Source organism: Metopolophium dirhodum, chromosome 2 (genome assembly GCF_019925205.1).
Source record: "Metopolophium dirhodum isolate CAU chromosome 2, ASM1992520v1, whole genome shotgun sequence".
NCBI lineage: Eukaryota > Metazoa > Arthropoda > Insecta > Hemiptera > Aphididae > Metopolophium > Metopolophium dirhodum.
The window spans coordinates 21277392-21297689 of NC_083561.1; the positions used below are offsets into that span (position 1 = coordinate 21277392).

The following is a 20298-nucleotide window of genomic DNA, read 5'->3' on the forward strand; positions in this document are numbered from 1 at the left end:
TAAATGCATATTATACCGCATATTTTGGTTTTTTTTAGTGCATACGCATGCACATATTTCATTGTTTTTTAGCGCATAAAGTTCCTAGCCCTGCTTATAACACTTGAACTTTGCCTAATTGTTATGGAAAATATTATGGAGCTTTGTAAATAAATAAATATAAAATGTTATTTACAATAAATAAGTTATATTTATTATTTAACGTTAAGATAATTGTAGTTGTAAGAAATTTAAAAACTGTAGTTTAAACCTTATATACATTATTAATAAATGTGTACGATTAACAATGTCAATGTAATAAATACAAATTAGTATAGATAGTAAAAAATTGCAATCTGTTTTTCTTACAACAAAACATTTTATACTATCGCATATTGCTTATTTTAACAAACACTGATTTCAACAAATAATTAAACTATATAATACGCATCGAGATATAATTATTTAATAGAACATTTTTGTAATTTCTATAAAAGCATAAGATTGTTATAAAATAGCAATGTATCAATGTATCAGTGTAAATGTATCAATTATTAAATGATCAGTATATTATTTTTAACTCGCTACTTTAAAAAATGCTATTTAATAGATATAAAGGCATAGAACACATTCATTATTCATATAGGTATGTATATTACTATTTTTACTTATAGGTAGGTATATGACATTATAGTGTTGATTGGTGTTTTGATTTATGAATATATTAAATATTTAGTTTACGCATTGAAGTACCTAGTTATAGCTGAGGTAGGTAGGTATATCTACTTAATGGTTTTTAATATTGTTATAATATATTTTTTTACTGTAATTATCGGTCTAACGCGTATTTTAACTTAAGAGTTGCATACTTTAATATTCAGTTTTGTCTTCTTGTAATTATAGATAGGTACGTAATATTAAGGTACGATAAAACTTTATGTCTTTATTCAATTCTATTATTCTAATTCCTAATCTAAACCCTGTTCGGGCTTTTTACTGCTCTATTCCATTTACAGACGCTTCTCTTTATATTTATAGTTATGAGTTCTCGTTATAGTTGATTAATGATTATAATTTACTTTTAATTACTTTTATAGTTTTCACGTCACCATAACTTAAAAACTAATGATTTTCGGCAATTCATTTTTGCAAAATAGTTCTTTTTAACTCATTGTAATATATAGGTTTCGAAAAAATAAAATTGAAACATTAGCGTGGGTGCTAAGCTAGATTTGTTCCCAATAAAAATATTATAATTATATGTAAGTATATATATATTATATTCGTAACGTGTCCATAGGGGGAACTATGGAACCCAATAACCCCCCCCCCCCACCATTGAGCACGTCCATGTCTAATAACCAATAGGCATACAATGTGTAACAGAAAAACCTGACAAATGAAGTTACTTTTGTTCTAAATCAATGATTAAAATTATTTTTTTAAAAACAGTTTATATACGTTCGTACAGTATAAAATGTTAGGTATATGTTTATTTTTTAATAAAAATCACCAATTTGTAGCTCTAATTTAAAAAAAAATGTTTATGTTAAAAACGTTTATTCACGCTAAGTAGTTTATGTTTTACATTATTTAAATACTAATTATTTATTTCGAGTAAATTAATTTGAATCTTATCCACTTTTATCAAAATATTATTTTTGGGATATTTCAGATATAAGTAAATCCCAAATCGTTTACTATCCATATAATTTCAATATTTTTTTCATACGTTTAACTTGTACGTTTTATCAATTTTTCATTTTTCATTTGTCAGGCCTGTCTGTTACAGCCTGTATTATATTCGTAGACTGTATAGTAGGTATATTATTTCGTATTATTTTTTTTTTCAAAATAAAAATAAGTAGTTCAAACATGGGCTGTTAATGTATTACTTTTTTTTATGTCTACCCCCCCCCCCCTCGCTGTCCAAATTTGGTGAACATATTTAAGTTTAAGTTTATTAAATACCCAATCACCAATGTACTTAGTAAAATATATAGTTTAACACATAATATAACATATAAAATTATAAATACATTTCTTGTAAAATGAATAGAGTTACTGGCTCGTTTTAAAATTTAATACTTAAAAATACAACATATTAAACTCTAGGTTAGCATTGGAGCGTTGGACATAGGACGATTGGTAGGTACATAATATAAATATTAAAAATCAAAACACTTGTTGTACCTACTAAGTAAATATTTCAGTAACAGCGTTCTAAAGATTATAGGTTAAGTACAATTAAAATGCATTGACAATTTATGAACTTAAATTTAAAATAAGGTAAACATTATAATATGTACAGGTTTATAGTTATGCATACAATTCAGTTATGATTATAATAACAATTTAGTATGATTTATGTTATAATTATTACAGTTAATTAGGTATTCAAAAACTTAATTTTAATATTCAGTTTTCATGTTCAGTACTTCTGTATAAATTATTTCATAGGTATTCGTATTTTTATGTGACTAGTGTATACCATGTACGGTTTTTTTTTATAACTTTACTAGTAAAATTTATTTGTAAAAATTATATTGGTAGTATTGTATAATGTAAAATATGAATAGGTAGGTATTGTCGTATTGATAGAAAAAGAAATAATTAAAATATTAAAATAATTAGAATATGATAAAATTAGGTTTTTTTTTTAATAATTTCCAAAACAATTATATACAGATATTTGTAAAAAAAACTTCATCAATTTGTCAAAATTAAATTGGTCACCTATTGATTAAAAAAAAACATACCTATTAAGTATTATGATAGGTTTTAATTTGACATGATAGTGTTATAATTAAATAATTAATAATAAAATGTACCGTTTATACTGTGTGTTTAATTGTAATTTGTTTTATAATTTCTAAACTTATATCGATTATTTTTTTTTTTTAATGATTATGGAAAACTTATGGAAAACACACAATTCTTAAGAAAAAAAATTATTTGTTAACAAATCAGTACAAAATAAATATTTTAAGCGATTTAGCGCCGTGTTTGGCCGCGTATAGATTGGCTCTTATACAATAGTGAATAAATGTTATAAATAGTAAAAAATTAAGGAGCGTAACAAAGTCATTGTTTTTTTTTTTTTTAAAAAACTAAAACAATTGTACAATAAACAGAAACAAATTAAATTTAAATTTAAATAGGATTTATTTAATTTGTTAATTAAAGTCGATTACTTTCTTATAGGCAGTTTTCAATCTGAGTCTGACTGTTCTTCGTCTACAAAATCCATAGACTTTGAACTGGAACTATAAACAATTAAATGTATCGAATTAGAATTACCTACTAAAATCACGTGTGTATGATACACACAAATAATAAAAATTTTACTTTGCCAAAAAAAAAAAATACTATTTTTAAAGAAACCCAATCGAATCTCGTGATAAATAAATGAATACAGTAAACTCTCGTTATGTCAAAACTCAATAGGAACAGAAACAAGTTCAAGAAGCCGAGTTTTATGTTATTGTTATGATGGTAATTATTTCAAGGAGGATTTAAATTGACTCCGAGATTACGAAAAATTCGAGTTATCGAAGTTTGACATAATATAAGAATCTACTGAGCATGTTTTCTACATATTTTTATTTACAGACAGACAGTGTTAAGTTAAAAATAAATTGAATGTCTCTATTTTTCCGATACTAAAATTTAATATAATAAATTTACATAGGTACCTACCAGCTAGTTCTTTTTAGTACCATTTAAAAACCATTTCTACATACCTCGCTGTTATTGTGGATAATCGATTGCTGGCGGGTAAACTCGCTCTCTTTTTCGTTTCTTCTTCTAACGAAGAAAGGGACATGCAGAAAGTCGACCCAATCTCTCTGAGTTGCCTTATCCCTAAATGAAAACCCTGAAAATAATTATAATCATTTATACTCAATGGTTATTAATAACGAATAATGACAATTGATATTTCGATATCGTCATAACTTTATTAGGGCCTGGATATAAATACACTAAAAATAATGTTTTAAAAAATAACCAACAATGCCCTAAAAATGCTTTTTCAACGCAATAATGCCCTTAAAAATCGAACCAAATTGTTTTGATACGTAAGAGTGAACCGAGAGTAAAACGACGGTTTAACATTCAGCATTTTCAACACATTAAAACTAGTTTAACTAAGTTAATATTAACTAAACTTACAATAATAAAAAAAAACGCAGAACTTAATAAAATAACACACGATAAATAAAACAGTATATACTCGAAATAAATGCCTTCACGATGTACCTAACTATTAAAACAAATGTATTTATTTTTTTATTTGTTTATTAGAATATTAACACGGACTGCTATTAAAAAATACAATGGCTAAGATAATACGATAAACTTATAACAGAAATAGTGAAACAATAGTAAATAATATAACAGTTATAACAATAAATGAATAATTTAAGTAAATGTAAATACTTATAGTAGTCGAGCGCAGCTAATAAATATTATGAGAACAATATTTCTCTAAACAATGTTTTGAATTACTTAATTTGCACTAAAATCTCGTAATAATATACACTAAAAAATAATAAAATTACTAGAAAAAGCTAAAAAAAATTCAAAAGAAAAATGCATTGTCTTAAAACACCCAAAAAATATGCACTTTGCATTGAAACTCGGGCCTTACGTCTTGTGATTTTAGTATTTTACACAACTACAACACATTATTCAGTCTACAATCAAAAATACAAAATGCTATTACTTTGTATTGTCCTTCGTCACAACCACAATAACTTGTCTCCAAAGTATAACTCCTTTTTACACCATAGCTTCTCCAAACCGTTATTCTTGCAGTGGTTTCACGATTTCTTTCTACTTTGTAATTACACTGTGATAACGAGAACGATGGACAACAGTTTTGCATTACAATCGGTAATACCTGAAAAATATACATTAAGTAGGTAGGTATACACAAGGTTAATTTTCAGCACATAATTTTGTAAAATACTATTTAAGCGGACACTATTTGAATGTGATTCATTATATTTTCAGTTTATAATATGAAATTAATTAAAAAATATAAGAACTAATAATATTATTTTAATTACCTACATTGAAATATATGCACTACATAATTTACATCGAAACGTTGTAATTGAATGGCATGACAATAATCGGTTATTACGAAAAATTGTCGATAATACTATTATGAATCTTAAAATTAAGTGAAACTCGTTTTCAATATTGTTAATGTAATAATGTAAGTATAAGCATTGATTATAAATACTAGTATTCATAATCAATGGTATAAGTTATAAGGTATAATATAATTGTTTAAATTTAAACATTTTATTTTAATTACTTTTTGTAGTCTTATAAACAATTAAAATGTAGTGAGTGAATACTTTTTAGATATTTATCAAAACAAGGGCGGTCACTGATTTTTTTAACGGTTACGTGATACACTGATAAATGTACCTATATTACAGTAATTTACACACGCAGACTAAGATATATTAATCCAATAGTCCGTGATTACACCTCATTAATATATACATTACTTAGTATCTCCACAGATTATAAATTAAACATGATGTTTTTCACAGAAAATAACGGAAGAACTAATGTAAATTTGCACTCGTTTTTAACAAAATATTCCGAGTAATATTTTTGTTGCGTTCAAAAAAGTTTTTTTGTGCAACAATTATATATAAGTAGGTACCATTGCTTTTTAATTTAATGACACCTGTTGCAGCTAGCGGACCGGCTGACTTCTATATTACGCTTATTTTTTCTGTGTATAGGGAACATTATTTTTTAAAAAGAATATATTGTATGCGATTGAACTAGTTCATTCTTATAATGACTGACCATGAAATCCGTTTCATTTTCATACTTAGACAAGTCCATTCTTGACCAACTTTTTTTTGCCGAGCATCCATAAAAAAAACAATTTTTAGTGTTTGAATGGCCATGGAAATCACAATACACATAGGGAACCTTTTTCATTACGTGTGTCATGTATTCCAAAATCCCCTACAACATTAAAAATATTAGTTAATTTATGTTAATAATTATTCAACCATAAAATTAATTTCACTTTTAAATTATATATATACATATAATTAAATAAAATCAACTTAAAGTTTTTAAGCACAATATAATTATTAAATTAGTTGAGTGGTTATAAGAATAAAATAATATCAGATAAGGTATTTAAAATAACATTAATTATTGTGTCCTAGCATTGTTTATAACAATTAACCGTAAAATTACATTTAACATTGAAAGATTAAAATCTTTTATTGTAATAATTTAGTTATAACTGTTGCTATATCAAGACCAATATTTAACTTGGTTTCATTGCGTAGTAACTATAACCTACTAAGTTTTAAATATTTGTTAGAGTTATATTATCAACTAACTATATAAATAATAACAAATAGAGCCGACATGTTACATATTCTTAAATGTATAATCAATAACCATAAGGCATGAATATTACCAACTATATAGGTAACAATAATGTTATTGATTTAGATCAATTTAACCGGGGTTGTAGGTATATTATCTGATTTAAACTATACAACCGAATTAGATAATATTATTTAAGTTTTAATCTGTTTATATAGGTAACGTATTAAAAAAAATTAAATAGGTACAACAGTGTTATCTCAATGTTATAAAGTGGATACTATTAAGACGATGTCAGCGCACCAATCATTTATTATCTCTCTGACCGATGCGCAACATAATAAATGTATGTTTAGCAGAACTAACCACGTGTTGTTATTTTTAATATGAGAGCGATTCACCTATTATCAAACTGTAATCCAAGAACCTGTGTTCCTACGTTTGATTTTTTCACGATATTTTAATTTGTATACAATTTATAAGCATTTTTAAATAATTTACACGCACATAACTTACATAAAAATTCAAATATCATAAAATAGCCAACGTAGGGACACAGGCAATGTTCTTAACTTTAAGTTTGATAATAGATGAATTCACTCTAATAATAAAAATAATAACTAAATAACACAGGGTTCTGCTAAACGTAAATTAGTTATGTTGCGCGCGGGGACCAGAGAGAGAAAACAAAACATAGTGCGCTGACATCCTCCTAAGTCATATTTTTAATATTTTGTTTTAATGCTTCAATCAAGTTGTACTAAATTAAATTTGTATTGCTTTTAGCTGAGTAATAATTAATTATAATTAAAAGAAAAGTTTTGTTACTTCATTGTGAGTTAGTAACAACTGCAACATTTTACCAATAACAATTATATAAAAGTCGCAATTCATTGTCACATGTTATTATATTAGGTATAATCTTTCTTAATGTAAGTATGCATTATTGTAACTTGAATAAAGCATTTTGAAAAAGATTAATGGATTTTTTTTTGTCATTCCATGCTATTCTAGCTCCTAAGTATAGTATGTATAAAACACTTTTATTGGAAAACGATTGTACCTATAAGATAATTGTTACTTTATATTATTACTTGCTACATAAGTTTTTGTGTAAACACTTTTGACAGATTAAAATTGGATTGAATTTATAGACACCCACACAATAAATTATATGGTATATTATTATATGTCATATGTACCCGAGCATGAAATATTTCTGGATGCAGTTTTGGGTCGGGTGAACTCCATTTTCTGTTCAGGTCTTCGTTGGTTAAACCGCATCGGTGGCTAAAACATAATATAAAACATCGTATCTATATATTCCGATCTCATTTTATTTTATAAAACACTATTGTATGTTTTCGTGTATTTTCACGTACACGGGCACATGGCGCCAACGGATTTATCGATAACAAAATCGCATTCAAGGGATTCGACGCTTTGGCGCCAGACAAACCTTTTCGCCGTGGGAAGTCCCTATGCAAAGATAATATGAAATTCGCAAACCAGCGACCCAAAAGTGGGTGTGCTGGTGCGGTATTGTTAAACGCGCATTAACGATAGTAACATAATATTACAATACGATTTTATATTGTACAATAATCACAATAATATGATATTGTAAGTCAGATTGTCCCATGTGTGTTCCAAATACGGGTTCGATATTGCACAATGTCGTGTCATAAGATACTCAGTCGGAGCATCTTATACCACAATATAAGTATATAACGATATTAGTTTATTATTGTTCATTAAAATATGTACCTATTAACATAATATTATATATAATATAAGCACTGACAGTCCATATTCGTGATCCTCGTCGAAAGTGAACTCAAAATATTATTTAGTCGGAGTTCTACTATAACTACTATCATAATAATAGGTATAGTGTTACAGCGTATATAGGTATAGCGTCCCTGCTGCAGAGTTTTAATAATACCTACAGCCGGTCCCACGCCGGTTACATAGCGAATTTCATATATTATTTAGGCTTTGTAAAGGGTTTTATATGATGCGGATAAGTCTACAAGTGACGCCAACTAAAAAGAGCACCATTATTCACAAAAAAACATCATTAATATCTGAGTGCGTGCTGCTGCAGCAGCGATATATAATCTATATAAGTAGTATTATAGGTACAGCTTGCAGACGAGCATAACACGTTTTTTTATTCGAAGACTTTTGATCAACGAGCGGTCATTTTCTATTTTTTAATATCAATATTATATACTGCGAACAAACGATTGTCCGGTTATCACAACAGACAACACAATTATTATTATTATCATTATACGAATAAAATACGTGTCTAGGCTGCACGCATAAATGTCCGATCGGTGGACATTTTTTTTCTAGTGGCTTAAGTTGATGACATAATAACGATATCTAATTCGATTCTATATAGCGTGTGCGTAGAAACAACGACGCTCAGAAAATGTCACGGACATTTAAAACGAGACGGAAAACAATGCGGGAATTTTAATAATAATAACATCACCACCGCGGTGCTTTGAGAAAAGTCCAACGCGCACAGGTCGGATAATAATATTAATGCGTCGAAGAATCTCCAATACGATCGTGGGAATTTTATTTATAATATTATTATTCTCGCCGACGGTGTTGGTTTTTTTTATACATACATTTTTTTTTAATCCGTTGTTCGCGCGCGCCAATCGGCCGCCGGGTGTTTACATATATTACAATAATTAATTTGTAGGTACAACTATTATAGTGTACCTATCTACACGTTCGTTTGACCATATACCATGCTCCGAGATGTCGGGCGTAATTCAATACCGGTTGTAATTATTTGTCCATCTAAGTTTAATACTATAATATATAGGTGTCAGCACAATATATACAGAAATGCGTCCAAACAATAACGACGTTTAGAGGACACATCGTGGGTACTAACTGCAGGCTGCAAACGCATTAACGATCAAAATCATCGGAAGAAAACAACCCAATCGCAGTCGTCCTCGGGCTAGTAGATTTTTAATTACACGACGGAAATTGGAGGTATTATTATTTTATCATTTTTCTAGTGACCGCGTATCGTGGCGCGGGCTTAAACGTTATAATATTATACCAAATATTATATACCTAGGTATAGTGTTATTATAATATTATTATAATATACAACATCACTCGTCATCACTCACAGGTCGTGTTATTGCTGTAGTGTATAATATATAATATTTTTCTTATAGAATTTAATGGTGTCCAGAGTTGACCGAGGGCCAATAATGTGGCGGTGCCCGCGGTCTGAAATATTAAATTATGTCCGTGCAGCCGTCGATCGGACCGGGGAAATCTTAACGACCTCCCGGGGGGGTTTATCGGGTTATCATGACTCATTATAGCTCACACCGCGCGGCGGTGTTATTATTAATATTATTATTATTACCGTCATCGATTTGTTACAGACATGGAAAGCTCTGAATGAACAATCGTTGTACGGAGGGTATTTTTATATTTTTTTTTAATCTCGTTACTGCGATCACACGATGATGGACCCGGTGAATCTATACATTATAATGCGTATAATATAATATGTATGATTTATTATAAACCTATATGGCCGGCCCTCGGGAATTGCAGGTGCGCAGTCAAAGTGCCTTGAACTCCAATCGTGTAATATATCGCGAGGTCCTCGCGGTGTATAATGTTAATAATATTAAATAGCCGATCTGACGTCGTAATAATAACAACAAATTGACTGCACATTTTTCACACACAGCGCGAATAACAATCGAATTAGAAGAAACACTAGCTGTTACCGTTGCATTCGCCTTATTCAATAATACCACTATAGTAATTAGTAATAACTAATAATGATAGAACGATGATGCAATGTACGGACAACGGCGTAGTATTATGTCATTAAATAAAATATTTATAAGACGCACTCGTACGTGGACAAATAAAATAGGTACCTACTTAGGAGTGATGATTGTTTTCCGTTAATGTTATTTAAGCATACCGAGGTACATAATTAAAATGTTATAGTAAATATTTTATTTTGCACTGCTAGTTGCTACTGTTAACGATACATATCCGCAGTACCTACGAATTAAGATATATCTAAATAAATAGGTACCTATATATAATATAATATACTTAATTCGTGACGATGCCTATATATACCTAGAACTACGTATGCGACATGCATATTGTACGCCAGTGGTCTCAAACTCAAATTGCCAACGGGACATATTATATTATTTAAACGTCAGAGGTTCGCGGACAAAACACTTCTTTTTTTTTATTCTTCTTAATAATCAAAAATAAACAAAATAAATGAAGACAATAATTATACATTTATATTGTCTTCTATTGTTTATAAATTATAACTATAATAATACACGTCGAACTTTATATTTAATACTATAGGTATTACAAAGATATTGATTATTTTGTATAGTTCTATTATTTATTTTAGATTCTGAACGGAGCGATGAATGTATCGATTTTACAATGATGTGTTTTTTTATTTTTTTATGTCTGTCATCACAAGGGGGGTAGTAAAACTGCTTCGATTTCCTTCAATAGTATCTATCTTGTTCGATGCGAGAAAGTGAATCTAGTTGGTGCATTTGTAAGACCAAAATATTAAATTATCAATAATTTTCAAAAGCGCAGGGAAAAACAAAACAAAAATTATGGACAACCTGTAATTTTTACACTAAGCCGGTTTTTGACAAACCCGATTTTGGTTTTTGGTGTAGCTCGATAACAAATCCTTGTAAATACATGAAACACTCACTGAATATTTATATCAGTATTTTCTATACCTACACGATACAATTTTCAAAATATTTTGACTTGTTTTTAGCGGTTTACGAAAATTTTCAATTTATAATTTGTTTAATTTTTTATTCTATAAATGTAAATACTATTTTATTTGTTGGGCCAAATGCATGAAATTTTTATTACAATGCTCTCGATATATTGGTACAATAGCAGTTGGAAAATATTAAAAATATATAGGCACACATTTTTTTTATAAGTATTTAAAGATCGAATTTTGACAACATTCATACAATTTAAAATTTTAAAACGATTTTTTACTTACAAATTTATAAAATTTTTAATTTTTACAGCTGAGGATTGAAAATTTAAAACAACGTTCCACTTAAGTAGGTAAATAAATTACCTTATCCACAGTAACATCATAAAATATTTACTTCGTAATATAGCATAGGCTGATTGACCGTTTTCTTAACTCAGTTTAAGTGAATCTCTCTTCGTTGAGTGAGTCTATAGTAAAGAGTCTCATAGGAGCAAGTTGTGGTGAGGACGTGTAGTTACTATTATAGATAGATACATAATTCGTATTGTTGGTTATTATAATATTATATTACATATTATCCAATGCTAATATTGTTCATACCTACGTTTAGTTAAGTTTAACATTTCTAATTATAAGTCAACGAGTTATTATTATGTTCTGTTAATAATGTAGTACTACACTATATATAACTACAGGTCATTTAGAATTAATTATTCATTAAGTACTTGTACGGTTATTTTATAACATACAATTAACATCTTGTTGGTTTTTGGGTTGGGATTACACGCGTCTTATCATGTATTTTTTCGTTTGAGTGTGAACTGTCAGACGCACATAATATTACTATCGTACTTGTTTCATTTGTGCAGAGGGAAGATAGCACCACATACTATTAATATATAAATGTGTGTACACCTACGCCGACGCGTTTCCATTGTTCTCGACGAATAAAATTGTAAGCGCATTTCAAACAGTCCGCTACAATAGACTCGTACGCGACCGAGGAGACGGAGTGCGTTTCCGGTAATCATTCATATCCTTAAACACACACACACACACACACACACACACACACACACACACACACACACGCGCGCGCCGGACGCCGCGTATAGTTGTTGGTCCAGTGTCTCTCAAAACAGCCACTAAATACGGTACAAAACATAATATACATCTCGGGACGACGATATATATAGAGACGTCCGGAAAACAAAATGCGAACCCCTGTGCACTTTTCCGGAACCGGGCTGTTTCCGGCGGCGAACGGAAATTCGCGGCAGACGTCTGCAGCAGGACGCCGAGGGACACTTTGCAGCCGTTCGACTAATTACTCATTCATTGAACGCTCCGCGGAGTGTAATAACTCGCGCGCTGCAACCCGGCGATGACGTGACGAGGTGCGTTTGTGTTGTTAATGTATAATAATTTATGACAATTATTGTATTGTAATTTCCATTCCGGAGTCGTGTGCGTTATTATTTTTATAAGATACCCAATTCACGTCCGCCCGCGAGGATCCAACGAGTGCGCTAAGACGCGGTTCGAACGACCTCAAGGTTACGCGTGTACATACGATAATATAATATACCTAATACAAAAATGGGAAAATAAAATCCTTATATGATTATTATTAATATTAATATTATATAGATATTCATAACCGCGCCGTCCGTATATATATATAGTGGACGACTCGTGATTTGACTTATTCCGATGGATAAATAACTCTATATAGGTAGTAGGTAGGTACCTACGGTGGGAAGACAATAATATTAAATACAATGCGTATCGTAATATGTACACAAATGCATTTCCCTAGCCTATGTTATGTATGTAAATATTAACTTGGGACACACACGTTTTGATCCTACAATGACGAGTGTTTTAAAAATGCTAAACGAGTGTGTACATGTTAGCCAACCCGTCGGGTGGACTTCCGTTGTAGGCATACCAAGTCAGACGTGAAAATTATTAAAGAAAAAAAAACTCAAGATCAAATATCAAAGGGTAGTCTAGACGTTGTGAAATAATGACATTTAAATATACAATAATGTCGTAGGGTGCCCGCGTGAATATTAACTTACTATTTTAACTATTCGTTAGAAGAATACGTAATTACGTACCTATATTATTGGTATGTGAAGTGTACAGGTTAGGTTAGGTTACTCAGACGTTTTTAGTTAGAAAATTGCATTTCATGTGATGAAGAATCACATCGTATAAGAATCGAAAGATAAATTCTTAAAACATTTTATCATAATCTTAAAATAGTATTAATTTTAGATTCTGAGCGGAGCTACGAATGTATTGGTTTTACAATGACGTGTATTTTTATTCAGTCTGACGTCGCTTTTGGTGGGAGCAGTACAATTTCTTCAACATTCAACTTCAATATGGGTGGTATCTACTATCTGGTAGCAAATTGGATTTAGTTGGAACTCTGAGAGTCAAGAGTTAAAGTATTCCATGGACTTTTCTAAGGAATCAGGAAAAACTAAAAAAAAATTACGGATAAACGATGATATTTTCGATTTTATAATTTTTGACAAAATCGATTTCGTTATTTTGTTGTAAATCGACCCCATTGAGATATCAGGCATTTGAAACTTTTTGTTGTTTTCTGTATAACATCGTAATGTTGGTAATAATCGTAATACTCGATAAAATAGTATAGCTAAACGAATTTAGTATAAAAGATTTTTCATAAGTTTTACAATTAAGTACCTACATACATAAGTTGTCAATGACAAGATACACTCAAAATCTACAATACTTCCCTGATTTTTATTTTGAATCTGAAAACACGTCTATTTGTAGCAGGGAAAAAGCTTCAATATTCAATGTTAGGGGTTGTTTCCGGTAGAAAAATTTGATCTATATGGTACTTGCGGGGAGGGGGGAGTATAGACCACTTTTTTAAAATACATTTTAGACAATGTATTAGTGATATAGTTTTTAATACATTCTGGCACTTTTTGAGTTTTTTTGGAGACATTTGAAGTTTTGAGTTTTTAGTTTATTTCAGTTTTTTTTATTTTAAATTTAAAATCTTCAAAATCTAGTGGGCTAACTAAATCTAAGTTGGGCTTACTGGAACTAAAAAAAATGTTTATGCAAAGACACTATACATTGGATTATATATTATACATTAGTTAGGGTTTATCGCATAAATGTTCGGCCTTGCTGATCGGTGAAAAAAATGGGTTAATCGCTTGCACTTTGTGTCCCATTTTGAATGCATGATAATCTTCGGAAAGCTATACATAATAGGTTAAGAACCTATATATTTTATAGCCATAACTTTTTCGTGACTTTTTTATTTACTTACCTAATACTGTTATTTAAATCGATACCAACGAGTATGACTTGTTTTTAAATTTTGATATGAAATTAATTTCACAAAGACAAGTGCCGTTCATTTTATTTTATATTTATGAACTAAATACTAAATTTTAAATTGTATAACTATATAATACTCAAGCAGTTAAGCCCATGGACATATAATATAGTATAGTTAGAGCCTCGATCCTATGAAAACGATGTAAAATAAAATCGGTACAAAATATAATACTATAGTTATACCCTTAAATAGATTAATTTTTTTTTTTTTTTTTGATCTTAAGCTTCGGCAACTATGGCCATTAGCTGTTAAATAGATTAAGTGTAGACAGTTTATTTAAAAAACTATATCAATTTTTTACGAACGTTGGAAGTCAAATGTCGAGGAAATATTATTAGGTATCATATTATTATTTTCAAGCAATCCCGACAGAACAATATAAAAGCAACTTTATAACGCACAGATAAGTCAAAATATTATACGATATGCATATTGAAATCAATTATTTGTAAAGCAATCATTTATATACGTACAATATTACTAGACAATACTGTGATTAGGTACTCCAAGTAGCTATAAAATACAAACGAGATGGGTGAAATCGCGTGAGGCATACGTATAATCTTGAAACACGAATGGTGTAGTACAATTTATATATATTGCATAGCGAGTCATATTATTATCATGACGATAAAACGGAAACAGACTAATATTTCAATATATTATATATTTTTCGTACCTATTCGCTCGTCAGCGTTTCCGTTATAATATTATCATCAACAGTGCGTTGTAAACTAGTCGCCCGATACGCGCCACAAATTATACAAATAATAAGAGTCATCGATCGGCAAGCGCACGCTGTACATGTATAATCGACCAGCCACCAGCACACAATACACCTGCTGCAGCACCGTTAAAGCGATGGTTATTATTTGTTTTCAGGCAGGTAAAATTACTGAAATTGCGCATAATAGCAAACGATAACCGGTGATAATAACAATTATTAACATATATAGGACCCGGGTGTGTCGTAGCTCTATATACAACAACATTATTGAATTATGATGCCCAACGGTCAACGTCATTTGTCACTTGGCCAATGTTTACAAATTCTAATCGTTTTGATTGGCAACGGGCTTGTTTGAAATGAAATGTTGTTGTTTATTATCATATTACCTTTCTAACGATAAGTAAACATTGCCCAAGTTGTACATAGCTACTTGCAGCGTCATTGATAAGAAGAAGTCGGCTATTTAGTTATTATATATTATATCTGTGGTCGTAGTCAAGGGGGGGGGGGGAGAACTTATAAATAGGTTTGAGCTCACCTTCGTCCGCACAATTTTAGATGATTTTTTTTTTATAGTCGGATTAGATAATTTAGAAAGAATGATATTATTATCTGAGGTTACTTTGTGTCTTGCGGTTAATATTTTGAAGGTGCATCGGTTTACTAGGTAACCTTTCTGTAAAAAATAAACTCTCCTGAAGAACCGTGCCATACATTTTTTTTTTTATTGAATTCTTTGCTGGATAACTAACGTGGTAACGTTATACAGTTCAATAAAAGGTATTTAATATTTATGTCTTATATTCATATCACACATCGGAGCCGCAGTCAGTGCATAATAATATGTGCAATTATAAAATATTTGGTAGGTATTAGCTGATATATAATTGCAGACTGTGAGTACAATGCTCAGTGCACTCATAATGTGTTATGGCGTACACACGAGGCGATCAAACAAGATGTTGTTAAACTACATATCTCGAGTATCTACGTCTATCATACATTCATACCCACACACCCACCAAAAAATGTCAAGTTTTAACGTATCATCAGAAACGTGGTAACTATTTAGTAAATTACGTTTTAAATTATGATTTACGATGATTTATGAGAGGAATACTGTTTTTTTAACATGCAGTATTTGATTATTAAAAATATAATTTTTGGTTATCAGATCTTAAACATTAAAACAAAAAGTCATGGGGGATTCCCCCCCCCCCCCGTTTGACCACCACTAGGGTCTGTCCAACATAATTCAGGGACACGACCTCAGTTTTCACCATTGAACTCGATACCGCACATAACCTCTACCTACACTTCACGACCACGTGCGTTCGGCAGGTTGACACTGCATAATATCGTCTATCAACCGTTAAATACACGGTTAATAGACCTATTATCACCTACATTTTAATACGCCTGTAATATTACAAACAATCGTCGCTTATACCTATATTAGTTTATTACTGAATACGTTTTTGGTCGTGTTCGCCGTACGGGCGGCGGCGGGACGCGCTTGTGAGAATGAGGAAAACGCAGAACGAGAAGCCGTTGGTGCGGTGGCGGGATAAGCGGGGATGGGGGGGAGAGCGAAAAAAATTGCTGGACACGAAATACGTCGAAAAGGTCGCCGAACCGGCGGTGGATGGCCGCTCGTGGACGCACACGAGGCAGTGTTGTAGGTATATATAATATACCTAGGTTCATACACACACACACACACACACACACACACACACACACACATACACATACATATACGTATGTATATAATACTTCTTATAGGTACGTATAGAAGAGTAATTTATACCCGCACGATGATGTAACGCGACGATGCTAATTACCCGGCTGTATGTGTCCGTGTGCGTTTAGAACAATGCGCACACTTATCTCTCTCTAAGAACTGTACGCGCACATAATATTATAGGTGTATACACGCTCCAGTACACATAATATGTGTGTGTGTGTGTGTGTGTGTGTGTGTGTGTGTGTGTGTGTGTGTGTGTGTGTGTGTGTGTGTGTGTGTGTGTGTGTGTGTGTGTGCATGCGTACAATATGCACGCACACGCGTTCGGCGGGTATCGCAGTCACTGGGACGGTTGTCCTACAGGTCGTATGCACATATACGCACATATAATATTATTATGTATAGAAAAGGAACTTGTTAAAAAAATAAATGTAAGTACACACAACTGCACACATTATTATAATAAGCGCGCGGGGTGCAATGAAAAAAAATATAAACAAATAAATACCGGCCCATTGTGAGCCGAGCGTGTGGTTGTTTTCTTCATTTATTTATTTATTATTATTATTTTATTTTTGTAAACGTTCTCGGTATTATTTTCCCATACGATAGGGCTCGAATGGTCGTATTATATATATGTATACAACGTAGCGCAATAATATTATTCGCATAAGTAATGCGATTGATGAGTATCGCGACCTTTGGCCTTTGCGTTCCGCGCGACGTGACTTGTTTCGTATTAACAGTATTGGATACGATTAATATTATTAATGGAGCAGTGGCGGATCCAGGAGGAGGGTAAGGAGGGCATTCTCCCCCCTTTATGCCCCTCCTAAAATTAAGCCCTGGATTCGCCACTGTAACCGAGATGATCAAAAAAACGAAAAATGTCCGATATTTCATTAAAACGTTGAATGATTGTTTCCTATCAATTCAACAGTAAAACAATTTGACGTTCTTATATTACATACATTGGTATATATGGGAGAGAGCAGTAGTGGTGTTCACGCTTAATCATATCGATAATCTGCAGTGCAACCCACTGCTAACACAATTAACACGGACATAAATGAAAATAATTTATAAATGCTGAAATGGATTGGCTTAAAATTTATTCGGAAATTATTTGTTATCTGGTTTAAAACTTGAATCGGTACTATAATTTAGTCCGATAATGTACCACCAGTTTATTACGTAATAATATGATAAATTTTGGTTTGATTTCTATATAATATTATACCTTAAAAAAAAATAATATTCAATACGGATATAATATGAGAACAATATACGAAACGTCGAATAAATGTAGATTGTCATAGTATTGTTTAATTTACACTAATTAATAATTGTATGTGCTTTACAACAGTCAACACTGCAGTGGTATAAAGCTTATATAGTACCTACCTATAAGGCTGTACTAATTATATAGGTACCGATTCTTGTTTGCATCGTTTGTTATATTAATAATGATTTACAATGGTAGGAGATAAAAAATCGTAAACGTAAAAACTAATTAAATATTACATTCCGTCTGATTTAGTTGTTACAATGTGAACAATGGTTCAAACAAATTGAATCTCAAATACACAACTGGTGCTCGTTTCATTCCCAGTTTAATTTTTCCATCCATAAACATAAAGTAAGGATTTTTTCACCTCGCATATATAATATAATACTTATATAAGTATATAACTAATATAATATTATACGAGTGGACAGAAATATAACGTTTCCCGTGTCACGTTTAAGAAACTCTTGGCCATATAATTATTACGGAAAACATTCAATGAATATTGATGTTTGACAGTAATTGTTCAAAGAAAAAAAAAACTACCGAAACCAATAACGACGAAACGACCCGTGTGGCTTTGGCTAAACCAATAATGAAATGAACCAACAATATTATTGTGACTAAGGTATTTCATATTGTAAAAAGGGGTGTAAGTTGCTTTAACTGTGCACACATAAATAGTTTAAATTCCGTAGAACCAATAAAAAAACTAGATCGTAAAACGTTCACTGGAAGTAAAAACCAAATCCTTCTTAAAAAACAAAAGTATTTTAAATAACATCGTATATTCTTATTGATTGGTTAAAATAAATAAATATTGAAAAAAATATATTCATATTATATTCGATTAGGTACCTAGTGACTTAAAAAAATGGAACTACCATAAACGTGGAAACAAATATTGAGATATTGACATCGCGAAAAGTCATATAATTTTTGTTTTTAAAATGCTACGAATTTCGAGAATTGTTTTTAAGGTAATTCCGCGGATAATGCAGCAGATACCTTACCTATTATTACCTGCTGGCCATATAAAGGGCCAAATGTAAAATCCTACACGAATAACCTTTTTACTTGAAAATCAAAGATACTGTAATCTCCTACATGAACATTTTTACCTGTAACAAAAATAGGATAATATCCTACACGCCAAAATTTTATTTGAATACACGACTTTGGAATTGAAAAGCTCAAAAAGCTAAAAATGATAACTTGAAAATAATAAATATAAAAATATATTTTTATAGATAAAATACAAACACTCGGTTAATGATTTATTTTAATATGATTATTATTTAAGTTTTTATCTATATAGGTAGCTGAATTGATTTTTGTTTAATATGTATTAATTTATTGCAAGACAGATATTTTATTTTTAATGTCAAAAATACGAAGATATATTTTTTGACTGATTTTTTTCTTAACATTATTTTGATTTTTTTACCTATATAACTAAGTCATTTGGTTTTTAATATTTAATTATGTATGGTAATTAATTAATTAAACAATTTAAGCTGGAGGAAATTATTAAGTTTGATAATTTATATACGTATGCTAGGAGGAAACAACAGCGGTACAAGCGGTACTTATCCACCTTTTTAAAAATTAATTTGACTGTTTTTTTAAAAACTTACTATTATTTTATCATCGTTTGTAGGAGTTAACACTATGTTTTGTAGGAGTCAACACTATCTTTTAAAGGAGTTAACACTATGTCTATGTAGGAGATTATCCACATTTGAAATAGTTTACCATTCCCCATATAAAGTACCTATAAGTATATAGCTTATATAGTTATATCCTATGTATGGTACCCGAGAAGAGATATATAAACGATAATAATGATTCATATACCGGGTACCTACTGCAGATTGGGTGTGGTGCACTGCAGTGGCGACTTTTTATATTTTTATCCTTGACTCGCATTTAATATTTTTACACCACCCCCACTTTAAACATTTTTTCACTGCTCTCC

At 30.6% G+C, this 20298-nt stretch overlaps 1 protein-coding gene across 3 annotated transcripts in view; it reads right to left on the bottom strand.

Annotated features, from left to right (window-relative positions):
* Positions 1-285: 285 nt before the first annotated feature.
* LOC132937922 (cytosolic carboxypeptidase 1-like) overlaps positions 286-20298 on the bottom strand; it is a 53281-nt gene continuing 33268 nt past the window's right edge. For 2 of the 3 annotated variants that reach the window (XM_061004534.1, XM_061004535.1), the window contains exons 20-24: positions 7560-7647; positions 5815-5979; positions 4706-4882; positions 3723-3856; positions 286-3245 (exon numbers count right to left, since the gene is read on the bottom strand). In XM_061004534.1, coding sequence (XP_060860517.1) covers positions 3191-3245; positions 3723-3856; positions 4706-4882; positions 5815-5979; positions 7560-7647 — 619 coding nt within the window. In that variant the 3' untranslated portion in view covers positions 286-3190. Of the gene's footprint in view, positions 3246-3722; positions 3857-4705; positions 4883-5814; positions 5980-7559; positions 7648-20298 lie in introns of those variants that run through there. The other variant, XM_061004536.1, reaches the window with a different exon arrangement.